This window comes from Festucalex cinctus, chromosome 7 (assembly GCF_051991245.1).
Source record: "Festucalex cinctus isolate MCC-2025b chromosome 7, RoL_Fcin_1.0, whole genome shotgun sequence".
NCBI lineage: Eukaryota > Metazoa > Chordata > Actinopteri > Syngnathiformes > Syngnathidae > Festucalex > Festucalex cinctus.
This window is the reverse complement of record NC_135417.1, coordinates 3,141,963-3,153,685: the sequence shown is the minus strand read 5'-3', so window position 1 is coordinate 3,153,685 and position 11,723 is coordinate 3,141,963. Positions and strand designations below refer to the sequence as shown.

Genomic DNA, 11,723 nt, shown 5'->3' with positions numbered 1-11,723 from the left:
GTATTACAGAATAATTAAGCTCTGAAGTCTTATAAATAGCCGAGCATTTGCACCCATACCAGTAAACGGAAGGTTCATGCGTTTCCTTCATTCTCTCTTTTTTTTTTTTCCTCCACTGAATGTATATGGGACACTTTTCAATAATGCATATTTCTAACAGCCCACCATCATTTTACAATCCATATCAACGCGAAAGAATCAATTAGAATGAATTTGAGTACCTAATTTTGTGTTCCGCATGTAGCAAAGGAAAGGTTATCACGCTTTTTTTTTTTTTTTTTTTTTTTGTAGTATTACCGTCATTTGGCCTCAGGGTGGTGCTGTTTCCCCAGTCGTCGGATTTCTTTTGTTTTTTCCGGTGAGTCGCCACTAGCCACGATCCCTATCAGACGGCGCTCGGGCAGTTTTTTCTTTTTTTTTTCTTTTCTTTTTTTTTAAACGTCTTAATGATGGCGGAGGACAGTGAATCTGCCGCTAGCCAGCAGAGCTTGGAGCTGGACGACCAGGACACTTGCGGGATAGACGGGGACAACGAGGAGGAGAACGAGCTCGCGCAAGGGTGCGGACGGCCTTTCGTACATCACACAGTTTATGAGCGTGTATTTATGTTTGTGTGTGTGCTCGGTGGCTAATGCAGTTAGCTGATACAAACACAACAACGCTACCTGTCCTTTTAAACTAGCAACCTCTCTAAAAGTTGTGGTTTAAAATTGTCACGGCGTCGTTCATTTGAACTACTTTAATGCACACTACCCACGCCGGTGTCTTGACTTTAGTGGACGGATGTCAGGCAAACCGTTAGCGAGCTAGCGCAGCTGTCATTCGTTGCTATGGCAGCTAACGTTAGCTTCGCTGTCTCCCTGCCTGCCTCAACTGTGTGTGACTATCTCGAGTACATGTTTGCTTTAAAACGTCACGTCATGTCCGTAGGAGCCCCGGTGGGGATTTGGGAGCCAAGCGAAAGAAGAAGAAGCAGAAGAGGAAGAAAGAAAAGCCAAGCTCCGCTGGAGCCAAGTCGGACTCTGCCTCTGACTCTCAAGACATCAAGGTTTGCACTCCATCCATTCAGGACTGTTTTATGTAATATTGAATGGCTTTACCTTATCTATAATAGCTTATTTTAACGAGAGCATGTCATGAAATATAAACTTTTCATTATTTTTATACTACAGTGGTAGGCTCTGCATCTTTGACGTTGGCCTTCAGTGGGGACTTAATCCACCTGTTAGTAGGCTTTACACGATCAGGATTTCATAAAAGCCATAACTCACCAATCGATCAGAAGATGGAGCAATTTTGTTGAGTTAAACAACTTGTTACTGTATATACTGCGGGACTCGGATTATTAACAAAATTGCATGGGGGAATTCTTGTTCAGGTGTCTGTTTCTTTTCTAATTCATCAATAGATTTTGGCACAACAAACTGATCCCAGGACACTTGTCTGATTTAATTATCATCGTCACTTAAAAATTGACTTGCTCTGTTTGGCATTTACTGCACATTTGAATCACTTTGATCTTGTTTTTGTTGGCCTCTGTCACACTATCACTAGTGAGCATTTTGTCTTTCTTTTTTTTGTCACTCTAATTAAGAGCAAACGACAACAACAACGATGATGATAAATCTTATGGGATACTACAAATATAGCTTTATGCCATGCCACAACAGAGAAAAAAAACTTTTGCTTATGCTACTATTATCTTGGTTTATCAGCTGTAAACAAGTAAATCCATTTGGCAGCTTCAACTTCCCGCTCCCCGTTCTCCAAGCCTGCTCCCCTTTAGTTCATATTGGAAGCGTGCTGTGTTTATTTCTACATTTTTTTTTATGTCTGTTGTCATGGTACAGAATCCTGGCTTGCCCATCCAGAAGTTGCAGGACATCCAAAGAGCTATGGAGTTGCTGTCCTGTCAAGGCCCTGCTAAGAACATTGATGAGGCTGCCAAGCACAAGTACCAGTTCTGGGACACTCAGCCGGTACCCAAGTTAAGTAAGTTCCCATTAACGTCTCTTTATTATGTATAGTTAGGAATGTTAAAAATGTCACTTAAAACATAATAAAGATTCTCTTATGGTGATATTTTGAGCAAGGACATAATTGGTTACATTTTTGTTCTTGTCGTATTTTTAAATGTTATTTTTTAATGAGAAGAGTTTAGAAGTCAACCTGCATCATTTTATTATTTTTCTGCCTTAGCGCCATCTACTGGTTTTAGCTTGACAGAGCAGTACTTCAGATTGGAGAATTAAACTTGGCAATAGTGGACAATTGCTAAGTGAGGTCACAGGTCTGACAGGAGTTGTGCTTTGTGTGCAGATGAGGTGGTGACGAGTCACGGCCCCATTGAGGCTGACAAAGAAAATATCCGGCAGGAGCCGTATTCCTTACCTCAAGGCTTCATGTGGGACACTCTGGATCTCAGCAACGCAGATGTAGTGAGTAGAGTTGATGTCGCAAATGCAAAAAAAATAGCCTTGTTAACAGATCATAACATCGTGAGGTGGTGCTTTGTTTTTCAGCTGAAGGAGCTGTACACGTTGTTAAATGAGAACTACGTGGAGGATGACGATAACATGTTCCGATTTGATTATTCACCAAGCTTCCTCAAATGGTAAGCGCTCACTTCTGCAACTCTTCATATCTCTATTTTGTGTTACATTTTGGTCTTTTTTTATTTTTTAGGGGCACTAATGAAAAATATAATTCATAGTTAGATAAGAGTTCTGAGGGAATGTCAATAGTCCATTATCTTTAATTCTCGTTACTATACTATACATTCTCATTCAAATACAGTCCATGCGGGGCATTTCAAACAGACACAGAGCCCCCATGTCAGGGTTACCTGTTTGACATCTTTTAAACACGACACAAAAAGGAGCGAAGACACTCAGTTCAGGGCTCGCGAGGAGTGAGGAGAGGAACTGACTGATACAATTCACTCCTGCAATCTCTGAAGATTCCTCTCCTCACCCTCTCTATTTATTTGGTTTTCCATGCCCCGAGTTACATGGGTCTTCCAACCCTAAAAATGCAAATGCAAGGCATAGTTGGAACACAGTGTACTTGTTTGTCTGTGTTGTGCATGTGAGTGGAAGATTGCTGAGTACATGTGTGGTCAAGTTTGCAATCATTTCTTAACACAAAACAGGCAACGTCAGCAGACTGGCTCGAACCAGTCTGCTGCGTTAGATGTTGTGGTTCTTCAGCTTTTTGAGTCGTCTTCAGAATAGCCAGGCTATGTAAATGTGAGTGCAAAGCAAAGGATTCTTCATCGCAAGCAGAAGCAGTTCTTCATTGCAGCAAATGTATGATAAATTATTATTTACAATTATTCCTACACCCCGACTAACTAGATAAGTTGTATTGCGTCAGATCACTATGTATCTGGAAGCATCTTCATCTTGTGCTCTTCCTCCTCAGGGCTTTACGTCCACCTGGTTGGTTACCTCACTGGCACTGCGGGGTGAGAGTCTCCTCAAATAAGAAGCTTGTCGGCTTCATCAGTGCCATCCCCGCAGACATCCGCATTTATGACACGTGAGTATTCATAAATGATCATACATACATTACTTAGCCACTTGTTGATATTGAAAATTGTCCCTTTACAAATGTATTAGGTGATGAGCCAGTATCTGCGTTTTGGCTTCAAGTGGGGAGTTCCCATTGTGACGCAAGACACAAATATGTGAACGCTTTGGAATTACTTAGATTTCTGATTACATTTGTCAGAAAATGTAATCTGATTTTCATTTAAGTGACAGTAAAATTGACAAAACACACTCTGCTTAAAGTAATCATAAACAATTATAGAGTAGATATTTACACACCAATTAAATGTTTTTAAGGCCCTTTGACACTGCATTTAGGGCATGGGAATATGGTGCTTCAGTGCTAGCTTGCCCATAAATGGCCAATCAGGAAGCAGGTTAGACTATTAGCACTCTGAAATCTCTCCGCCAAATCTGGAAGCGCCATTTGAGTCACAGTAACTGTGCTTCCAAAGTTGAACAGTTTTCAACTCGAGTTGAAAAAATGTAGTTTTGAGTTTCCTATTCTACCAAAAATTGTGGCCAGTGTTTGCACTGCATTTATCAGGACAACAACAAAGTCTTAAACCTGCATTTACGCTGCTCTAGGTTGAAGAAGATGGTGGAAATCAACTTCCTGTGTGTCCATAAGAAGCTGCGTTCAAAGCGTGTGGCGCCGGTGCTCATCAGAGAAATCACGCGGCGGGTCAACCTGGAAGGAATATTTCAGGCGGTATACACAGCAGGCGTCGTGCTGCCTAAACCAGTGTCCACGTGCAGGTAAACTTTCATGCCCTCGTACGACTGCTTCCAAACGTGCCAAAAATATAGAGAATGGAAAAAAAACAGTGAAACACAGTACCAACTTGCTATGTGTCAACATGCAGGTATTGGCATCGATCTCTAAACCCCAGAAAGCTTGTGGAAGTGAAATTCTCCCACCTGAGCAGAAACATGACCCTGCAAAGAACCATGAAACTCTACAGACTACCAGATGTAAAGCCAGCTTCTCTTATTACAAAGAGTATTCACCTCATGTAATTGCTCATTGTCTCCGCCGCCGCAGAGCACCAAGACAGCAGGGCTGCGGCCGATGGAGCGGCGCGACATCCGGCAGGTGACCGAACTGCTGCAGAAGTACTTGAGACGCTTCCAGCTGGCGCCTTCCATGAGCGACGAGGAGGTGGCTCACTGGCTCCTCCCGCAGGAGAACATTATAGACACATACGTCGTCGAGGTAGCCGCAACGCACTCGCCTATAGAAAACAGTTGGACAATTTACAGTGGATATTAAAACAAAAACAAAAAAAACTACACACCCCTCTTCAAAGCATACTAGAACAGATGAATTTTATTTAAGGTTATTTAGAGGCACTTTAAATGGTGGCAGGTGTGCCCAAGTAGGACATCTTACTTGTGAGGTAAAACTATGCACTGGTTGAGATCTGTGTGCTACTAGTGAAGTGTTAAATGTTTAGTAACATAAGTAGTTGCCCTCATATGCCAAAGTCGCCCTACTCAAGAGGACAAAGGGCATACTTGTACATGGACTTAATATCAGGGATATCGAATAAATGCTCAGACAGCTTACGATAAAGCCACAGCGCACTAGTTTTCCATTCATAATTTTACTCACTAGTAGGATATCGAATGATTGTTCAAACTGCTTTTCATGAAGGCTTGTGAACCTTAATTTGGATATCCTACTAGCGCAGGGGTTTGAAACCTGCGGTTCTGGAGCCACATGTGGCTCTTTTGTGGCTCCCTGTGGCTCTCTAAATAATAATAATAATAATAAAATACAAATGTTTTGTTGCATATTTATTTTTAGATTGAATATTCTTGAAAGGAAGTACTTATATAGGTAAAAAAAAAAAAAAAAGAATAATTGAATCTTCAAAAATTAAGTTGTCAGATAAAGAGGGATGAAAGGCAGATAAAAACATTTTTTTAAATGACCTAAAAAAAAAAAAAGTAACCATAAAATGTCCAAAAAGTAAGAGGAAGCAGAAAATTATTATATAATGTCCACGAAATTGCCAAAAATGGCAGCGAATTAAAAAAAAAAAATAAAAAAAAAAGACAGAAAATAAAATGTTCAAAAAGTAACCCTTTAATGTCCAAAACCAAAAGTAGAAATCCTGAAAATGACCATAAAATGTATGTGGAATTGAAAGATTAAAAAAATAATAATAATAAATAAATAAATAAAAAGCTTTTAAAAAGGCAGAAAAGATAGTGTTCAAAAAGTAAGTAGAATGTCTAAAAACAAGAGTACATCCCAAAAAAATCAACATGAAATATACACTAAATTGCCCCAAAAGTCATAAAATTTATTTCAAAAATGGCAGAAAAGAAAGTAACTTTAAAATGTGCAAAACCAAAAGAAATCCTGAAAATTACCATAATCGATTTACAAAAGTCAGAACATTTATAACAAAAAAAAAAGATTTTTGGTTATTTACTTGGCCTAAAATGGCTCTTTTGACATGAAAGGTTGCTGACCCCCTGCAAGCGAGGACAACAAATATACTACGTGATGTCAAATAAATGCTCCAACGAGCGTCCATGCTCATCACTGTTGCATGTCGGCCATCTTGAATCTGCTCTTGTGTCCCCTCAGGGTGCTGGCGGCGTCTTGACCGACTTTGCTAGTTTCTACACGCTTCCCTCCACGGTGATGCACCACCCTCTACATCGGAGTTTGAAGGCCGCATACTCCTTTTACAATGTTCACACGCAAACGCCGCTGCTGGACTTAATGAATGACGCCCTGATCCTCGCCAAACTGGTACATTTAGTCATCTGGATTTATGAGGTGAAGTGTTCTCGATCTTTACTACACCAAAGTGCTTTTTTTTTTTCCTAACAGAAAGGCTTTGACGTGTTCAATGCTTTGGATCTAATGGAGAATAAAGTTTTTCTGGAAAAGCTCAAGTTTGGTATAGGAGATGGAAATTTGCAGTATTACCTCTACAACTGGAAATGTCCCTCTATGGATGTTGATAAGGTCAGTGAGCAGAGTTTGATTACTTTTCACCTTTTTTTAAAAAACAAAAAAATGTATTGAATAAAAATGCAATTCTGTTTCAGGTTGGCCTGGTCCTTCAGTAGCCCGTGCCTTTATGGCTGCTACACACACGTATACACACAAACAAACACACACAATGAGGACACAAGGTCTGGCAATTGCGTACCTGCACACACAGGTCACCCGAGCCAGACTACCGTGAAAAAAAAAAAGAACCTTTATCCTGGGAAGATTTGTTTTTTTCCCCCTGGCACATTTTTTTTTCCAATTCACTTGGAGGTGAAAAAAAAACAAAAAAAAACACTGTTCGAATTGTCAACATTCAGAATGTGAACGTCATGTTATGCCTGAGACGTCCGCTCACGTTTGAAACAAATCAGCGTGGCATGCACGGAGAACACCGGCCGGCATGCCCTCATCGTCATATACAGTATGTAAACACGGCAACTAATAAGCAACTTTCCCCCCTTTTTTTTTTTTTTTGGAAGTTACGTTGTCCCTCAGTACTACTGCGCCTCACCAATGGAGGGCTGTTCATGCAGTATGTATCGTTCATCTGCTGGGTACTTTGATTTATTTTGTTCTAGGTACATAAAGACTTGTACACTGTCATACAGTCATTAAACCAACTGGTGCATTGATTTTGTTTTTTGAGAAATATTGAGTTGCTTGTACAGCATGATGCCATGCACTCAGTTTAGGACTTTTTTTTTTTTTTGGGAATGAAGAATGTATTACATCGATGAAGCACAATTTTTCAGTTTTGAAAAGGTCAAAGGGGGCTAATGTTTGATAACCTGCTTTGGTGTGAAAGTGAGCTGCTAGCATGTTGCAATAGCATTTAAAGCTGTGGCTTGGCTAACCTGAGGCTCTTGAGAGCATTTTTCATCTGGTTTGGAAGTCAGCCCCAAAAATGTCTTCTTTACAATATGTTGTATACACCTACACTAATATAAACAGTATTTTGATTAATACTTTGGTAGCAGAATATGAATTATGCAGCAAAATCTACCCTTTTTTTATCCATCTCATGAGGCGGCCATTTTTCTACCTGCTTGCAACTGAAAATGACATCACAAATCGCTCAGGACTCTGGTAACGAGCAATCGCGCTCAGCTTGTCAATGTCACATGACCAAACCCAGAAAACCGAGCTGTGATTGGAGTCCTGAGCAATTGTGATGTCATTTTCACTTGCAAGCAAGTAGCAAAATGGCTGCCCACCCGTCATTTGCCTTCAGTGCCGGTTGGCGTGGGTTCGCTTCCCCGCCTGGGAGACCATGTATGGTTGTGTGCGTGTTTGTGTGAGTGAGTGGAAAAAAACAAATGAATTTATTTTTATTTTTTTTAATGGCTGCCCTCTCAGATGAATAAAAACAGGTAGATTTTGCTGCATAATTCATATTCTGCAACCACAATATTAATCAGAACGCTTTGATTATATTAGTGTAGGTGTATACAACATATTGTAAAGAAAAAAATGGGTTGCTTTCTATTAAAAAAAAAAAAAAAAACTAAACTAAATGCTCATAACAGACTGCTCACAAAAAGTTAGGGAGTTGAAATTTGCCACGTTTATTTGTTCCATGTTTCAATACTTTTTGCATAACATGTTCTTTTCCTGAATTGTCAAATTGACAACAGGTGTTTGATTCATGGACCAATAAAGTTCCTGATTCAATTAGTGTTCACATTTTGACATTTGATCAAAAGTACCTCACCATTTCAAGGCTTAAAACTAGAGATTGGAGTGCCACAGTGTATCATCAGTAAGGTGCAACAGATGAAGACTGGAAGAATCACAGAAAGGAACAGAAATTAATATCCTTGGAAGTTCAAAAAAAAAAAAAAAATCAGCTCCTAGTTTTATTGAAATGTTGAAGAGTTGGCCAGGTATATCCAAAAGATTAGATCACCTGCAAAGGTTATTAGTGCACCCCAATTTGTGCGTAGTATACAATAATTTCATACATTAGTATAGCCCTCAGAGAGCTTAATTAAAAACTCCACTTGATTTCAAACGTCTAATTTCACATACATATACTGGTAAATCGTTTCAACTATAATAAGTTCACGTCAGCAATGAAATCAACAACAGCTCCAAATGATAATACGGTAGGTGTAGAGAGAGAACAGTCATCAACAAAACCGCAAATTCTCATCTTCCTGTTGTGGTTGGGTCTTGCGGAGAAAAAAAGCATTTAGTTGTTCAGTCAGAGAATAAGTTGCTTGAAAGCTTTTTTTTTTTTTTTGTCATTCCATATGTAAAAATGTGGTGTCAATCACATTCCCTGTTGAGTAATTCCTTCCATAGATGATTATTTGGATTATCTAGGGGAAAGAGGCTACATATATTTTGATATTTTTGGGCTTTTCCGTAGTTTTTGATGTCTTCATCCCTGTCCATTTTATTCACTTTCTACTCGTATTGTCAGAACAAAATCTGTTTGTTTTTTTAGTTGTGCAGCTAAATGCATGGGAAATGTTCTATTTATAATTGGACTTGTAAGTTTTCCTCCCTATAGAAATCCAAACAGGGCAACCAGAGAACTTTGCTGATTTGGTTGATCTTGCCGTTTCTGCTAAAGTGAGCCTCCTGTTGTTCCATTCTCATATTTGAGATGTTCTCTGTTGTCGTCTTTTTGTGTGCTTTTCCTCTCCTCCCTTTACAACAAATGAAGAAAGCACAGTCTGCTTGAGTCAGAGCTTTTTTTTTTTTTTTTTTATATGATCGAAACCTGAAGCGAGTTGAATTCACTAAGCTGGCTCAACTTTTTATGTACACCACAAACGGACGCCGGTTGTGTCTCCAAAACGTGTGAATGTTGCGCATGTTGCTGCAGTGACTGTAGTCTCGTTACTAGTCCAGGCCCTTTAGTGACAACTCTGACCCTGAGAACCTGCCTTATTTGGAAGATTTTTTTTTTTTTTTTCCCCCAGGAGTTTGACATTACGGGGTAAACAAACATACAGCTTTATCAAACTGAAGAACAATATTTTTATTCAAATCCATTATAAGCTGTGAAAAAGGCTGACAGAACTTGTACCAGCATCATTGTAGACCACATGACGCCATGCAATTAACATCAGTTTCAACAAACGCCGCCTATACCAGCATGGATATTTGAATAAATTCACATGACAAAATCAACAAGACTGATGTACTTTTTCTCCCCGTGGTATGCATTTTTGGGGAAAAGCTTGTTTACTTGACCAGTGATAACATGTAAAATATGTGTTGTCATTACAGAGATTAACAGCAGGCGTAATTCAATTCTGAGCCTTGGCTGCTTGTTGAATTGGAAAACTATCTTATAAGCTTTTTTTTTTGCCAATCAAAAATGTAATCATGGTAAGAAGGGGGGGGAAAAAAAGCCAAATCAAGGAACATTTTTCACTTCTTCAGTTTCCGCTTTCTTTTTATCTTGGCTGGGTTCGAAACTATTTTTTTCACTTTGAGAGGTTGCAGCGTGCTGTCTTCATGCTCCAGTTCCAGTTTCCTTTTCTGGCCGGCCCTCTGTCCACCCTCCTCCTCTTTCGTGTCAATATTGTGTTGTAATTCGACACCAGGTGCTGCACCTTGTAGCCAAGCAACATCCAGAGAGGGCACCCTGGGTATGATGGCTTCCACGGTGTCAGCGAACGCCTCGTCCTTGCCGTCACCTTGGCAACCGCTGCGCCTGAACCCCAGAGCCAGGACGCTCTTGAGGCCCAACGGCCGGGCCACACTCTCGCTCAACCGCGGAACCTGGCAGGCGGGCACGCCTCTGCTGGCGCTCAGCGGTATCAGGTGGTTGGTCATGTGATTGGGTTTGACCGACCTGCACACCAGAACCAGCTTGAGTTGGTTCCTCTCCAGAGCTTTGGTGACCTCGTTGATGCCCAGGGCGAGCTGTCGCCTCGCGGCCACATCCGTCCAACCGCCTTTGGGCGGATCCTCCTTGTTTGTGTCTGTATCCGTAGATGAGGGATCCAGACCTCTTTTTTTCCTCCATGGCCGAAACACCTTCTCTTCCTTCTTCTCAAGCCCCATGGAAATAAGTTTGTTTTTCAAGGTTGTCAGGATAAAGTTCATGTCGGTTTGTGGAAGCGGGCTCCAGCTCGGCACAAAAGGCGATGTGAACAACGTCTTGACCTTGATGTGCTTTTTCCCGGCCTTTTTTCCGCCACTTTTCCCCGGGGTCTCCATTTATGCCACTGGAATACAAAAATAAGAATAATCAGTCACATGTCGACTGTTTAATAATGACACTGCATAAAATGTGTAAAATAATCAACTAGCAGAAAATGCAAAAGAAAAAATAACATACCCTGTGGGCCAGAATTAATTATAAACTAAGAAATACTAATAAAAAAAAAATCAGGTACTGTGAATAATAGCAAATACAGTAATTTAAGATGAACAAAAAAGTGGGTTCTAACAAAGAATAGTTTCAAGCAAAGGTGCGGGAATGAAAGAAGGCTGCAAGGATAGGCTACATGAATTTGTTAGGTGTGACGTAAAAAAGATTTTAGAAAAAAAACTGCCAGAGAAAAATGTAATGTTTTTTTTAATTTACCGGTCGAAATAGCTACTTATGAAAAAAGAAGAAAAAAACTACGTGCACGACGACATCAGAGTGCAAGTGTTCTTTCGTACCGTCCGTAATCATCGACTTAACGACAACCAGAAGCCCCCAAAAAATATTATCAAACGGATTTTACCTGAATGTCGCCACAAAAATATGTACAATTCTTCTTTATATTTCCAGTTTAAATTATCTTTAAATAATCTTTCAAATTACACGCGCTAACTACAGGGCGCCGCCATCTTGTTTGAATTGGACCCAACTTTATTTAAAAGGAAGTAGGAAACAGCGCCAATGTTTATGTTAAAGAGACAGTACACACGGTATGAACAAATGTTTTTAATGAATTACAAGAAATAATTAAATGCAAGTTTGTAGTGAACATTTTTAATAACTTTTTGCGTGGTGTAATTTTATTTTGTAAAATTAATGTATACGTCAGTTACGTTTGGAAACACACTTGGAAAACGTGTACATAGATCCTTCCACTATATTCACGGTTATGATTTTGTATTTTTGAAACTTTTTCATGATGTGATTAAAAAATGTCTAATTTGACCTCAGAATGTCGCGTGTTCCTTGTGGACTTTTGCCC

At 39.8% G+C, this 11,723-nt stretch overlaps 2 protein-coding genes across 3 annotated transcripts; one reads left to right on the top strand and one right to left on the bottom strand.

The window, feature by feature from the left end:
• Positions 1 to 331: 331 nt before the first annotated feature.
• Positions 332 to 8,709, top strand: nmt2 (N-myristoyltransferase 2). The gene is made up of 12 exons (XM_077526185.1): positions 332 to 559; positions 931 to 1,048; positions 1,851 to 1,992; positions 2,320 to 2,438; positions 2,523 to 2,614; positions 3,424 to 3,540; positions 4,140 to 4,310; positions 4,418 to 4,526; positions 4,597 to 4,767; positions 6,154 to 6,321; positions 6,403 to 6,540; positions 6,624 to 8,709. The coding sequence occupies exons 1-12, from the start codon at positions 447 to 449 to the stop codon at positions 6,642 to 6,644; spliced, it is 1,479 nt and encodes a 492-aa protein (XP_077382311.1). The 5' UTR covers positions 332 to 446; the 3' UTR covers positions 6,645 to 8,709.
• Positions 8,710 to 9,006: 297 nt separating this feature from the next.
• Positions 9,007 to 11,409, bottom strand: rpp38 (ribonuclease P/MRP 38 subunit). 2 transcript variants are annotated; one of them, XM_077526194.1, is made up of 2 exons: positions 11,265 to 11,409; positions 9,007 to 10,757 (listed from the first exon to the last, which is right to left on the bottom strand). In XM_077526194.1, the coding sequence occupies exon 2, from the start codon at positions 10,747 to 10,749 to the stop codon at positions 9,955 to 9,957; it is 795 nt and encodes a 264-aa protein (XP_077382320.1). In that variant the 5' UTR covers positions 10,750 to 10,757; positions 11,265 to 11,409; the 3' UTR covers positions 9,007 to 9,954. The 2 variants fall into 2 exon arrangements, with proteins under 2 accessions (XP_077382320.1, XP_077382321.1); XM_077526195.1 differs by lacking the exon at positions 11,265 to 11,409 and adding an exon at positions 10,871 to 11,023.
• Between the last annotated feature and the right edge of the window lie 314 nt (positions 11,410 to 11,723).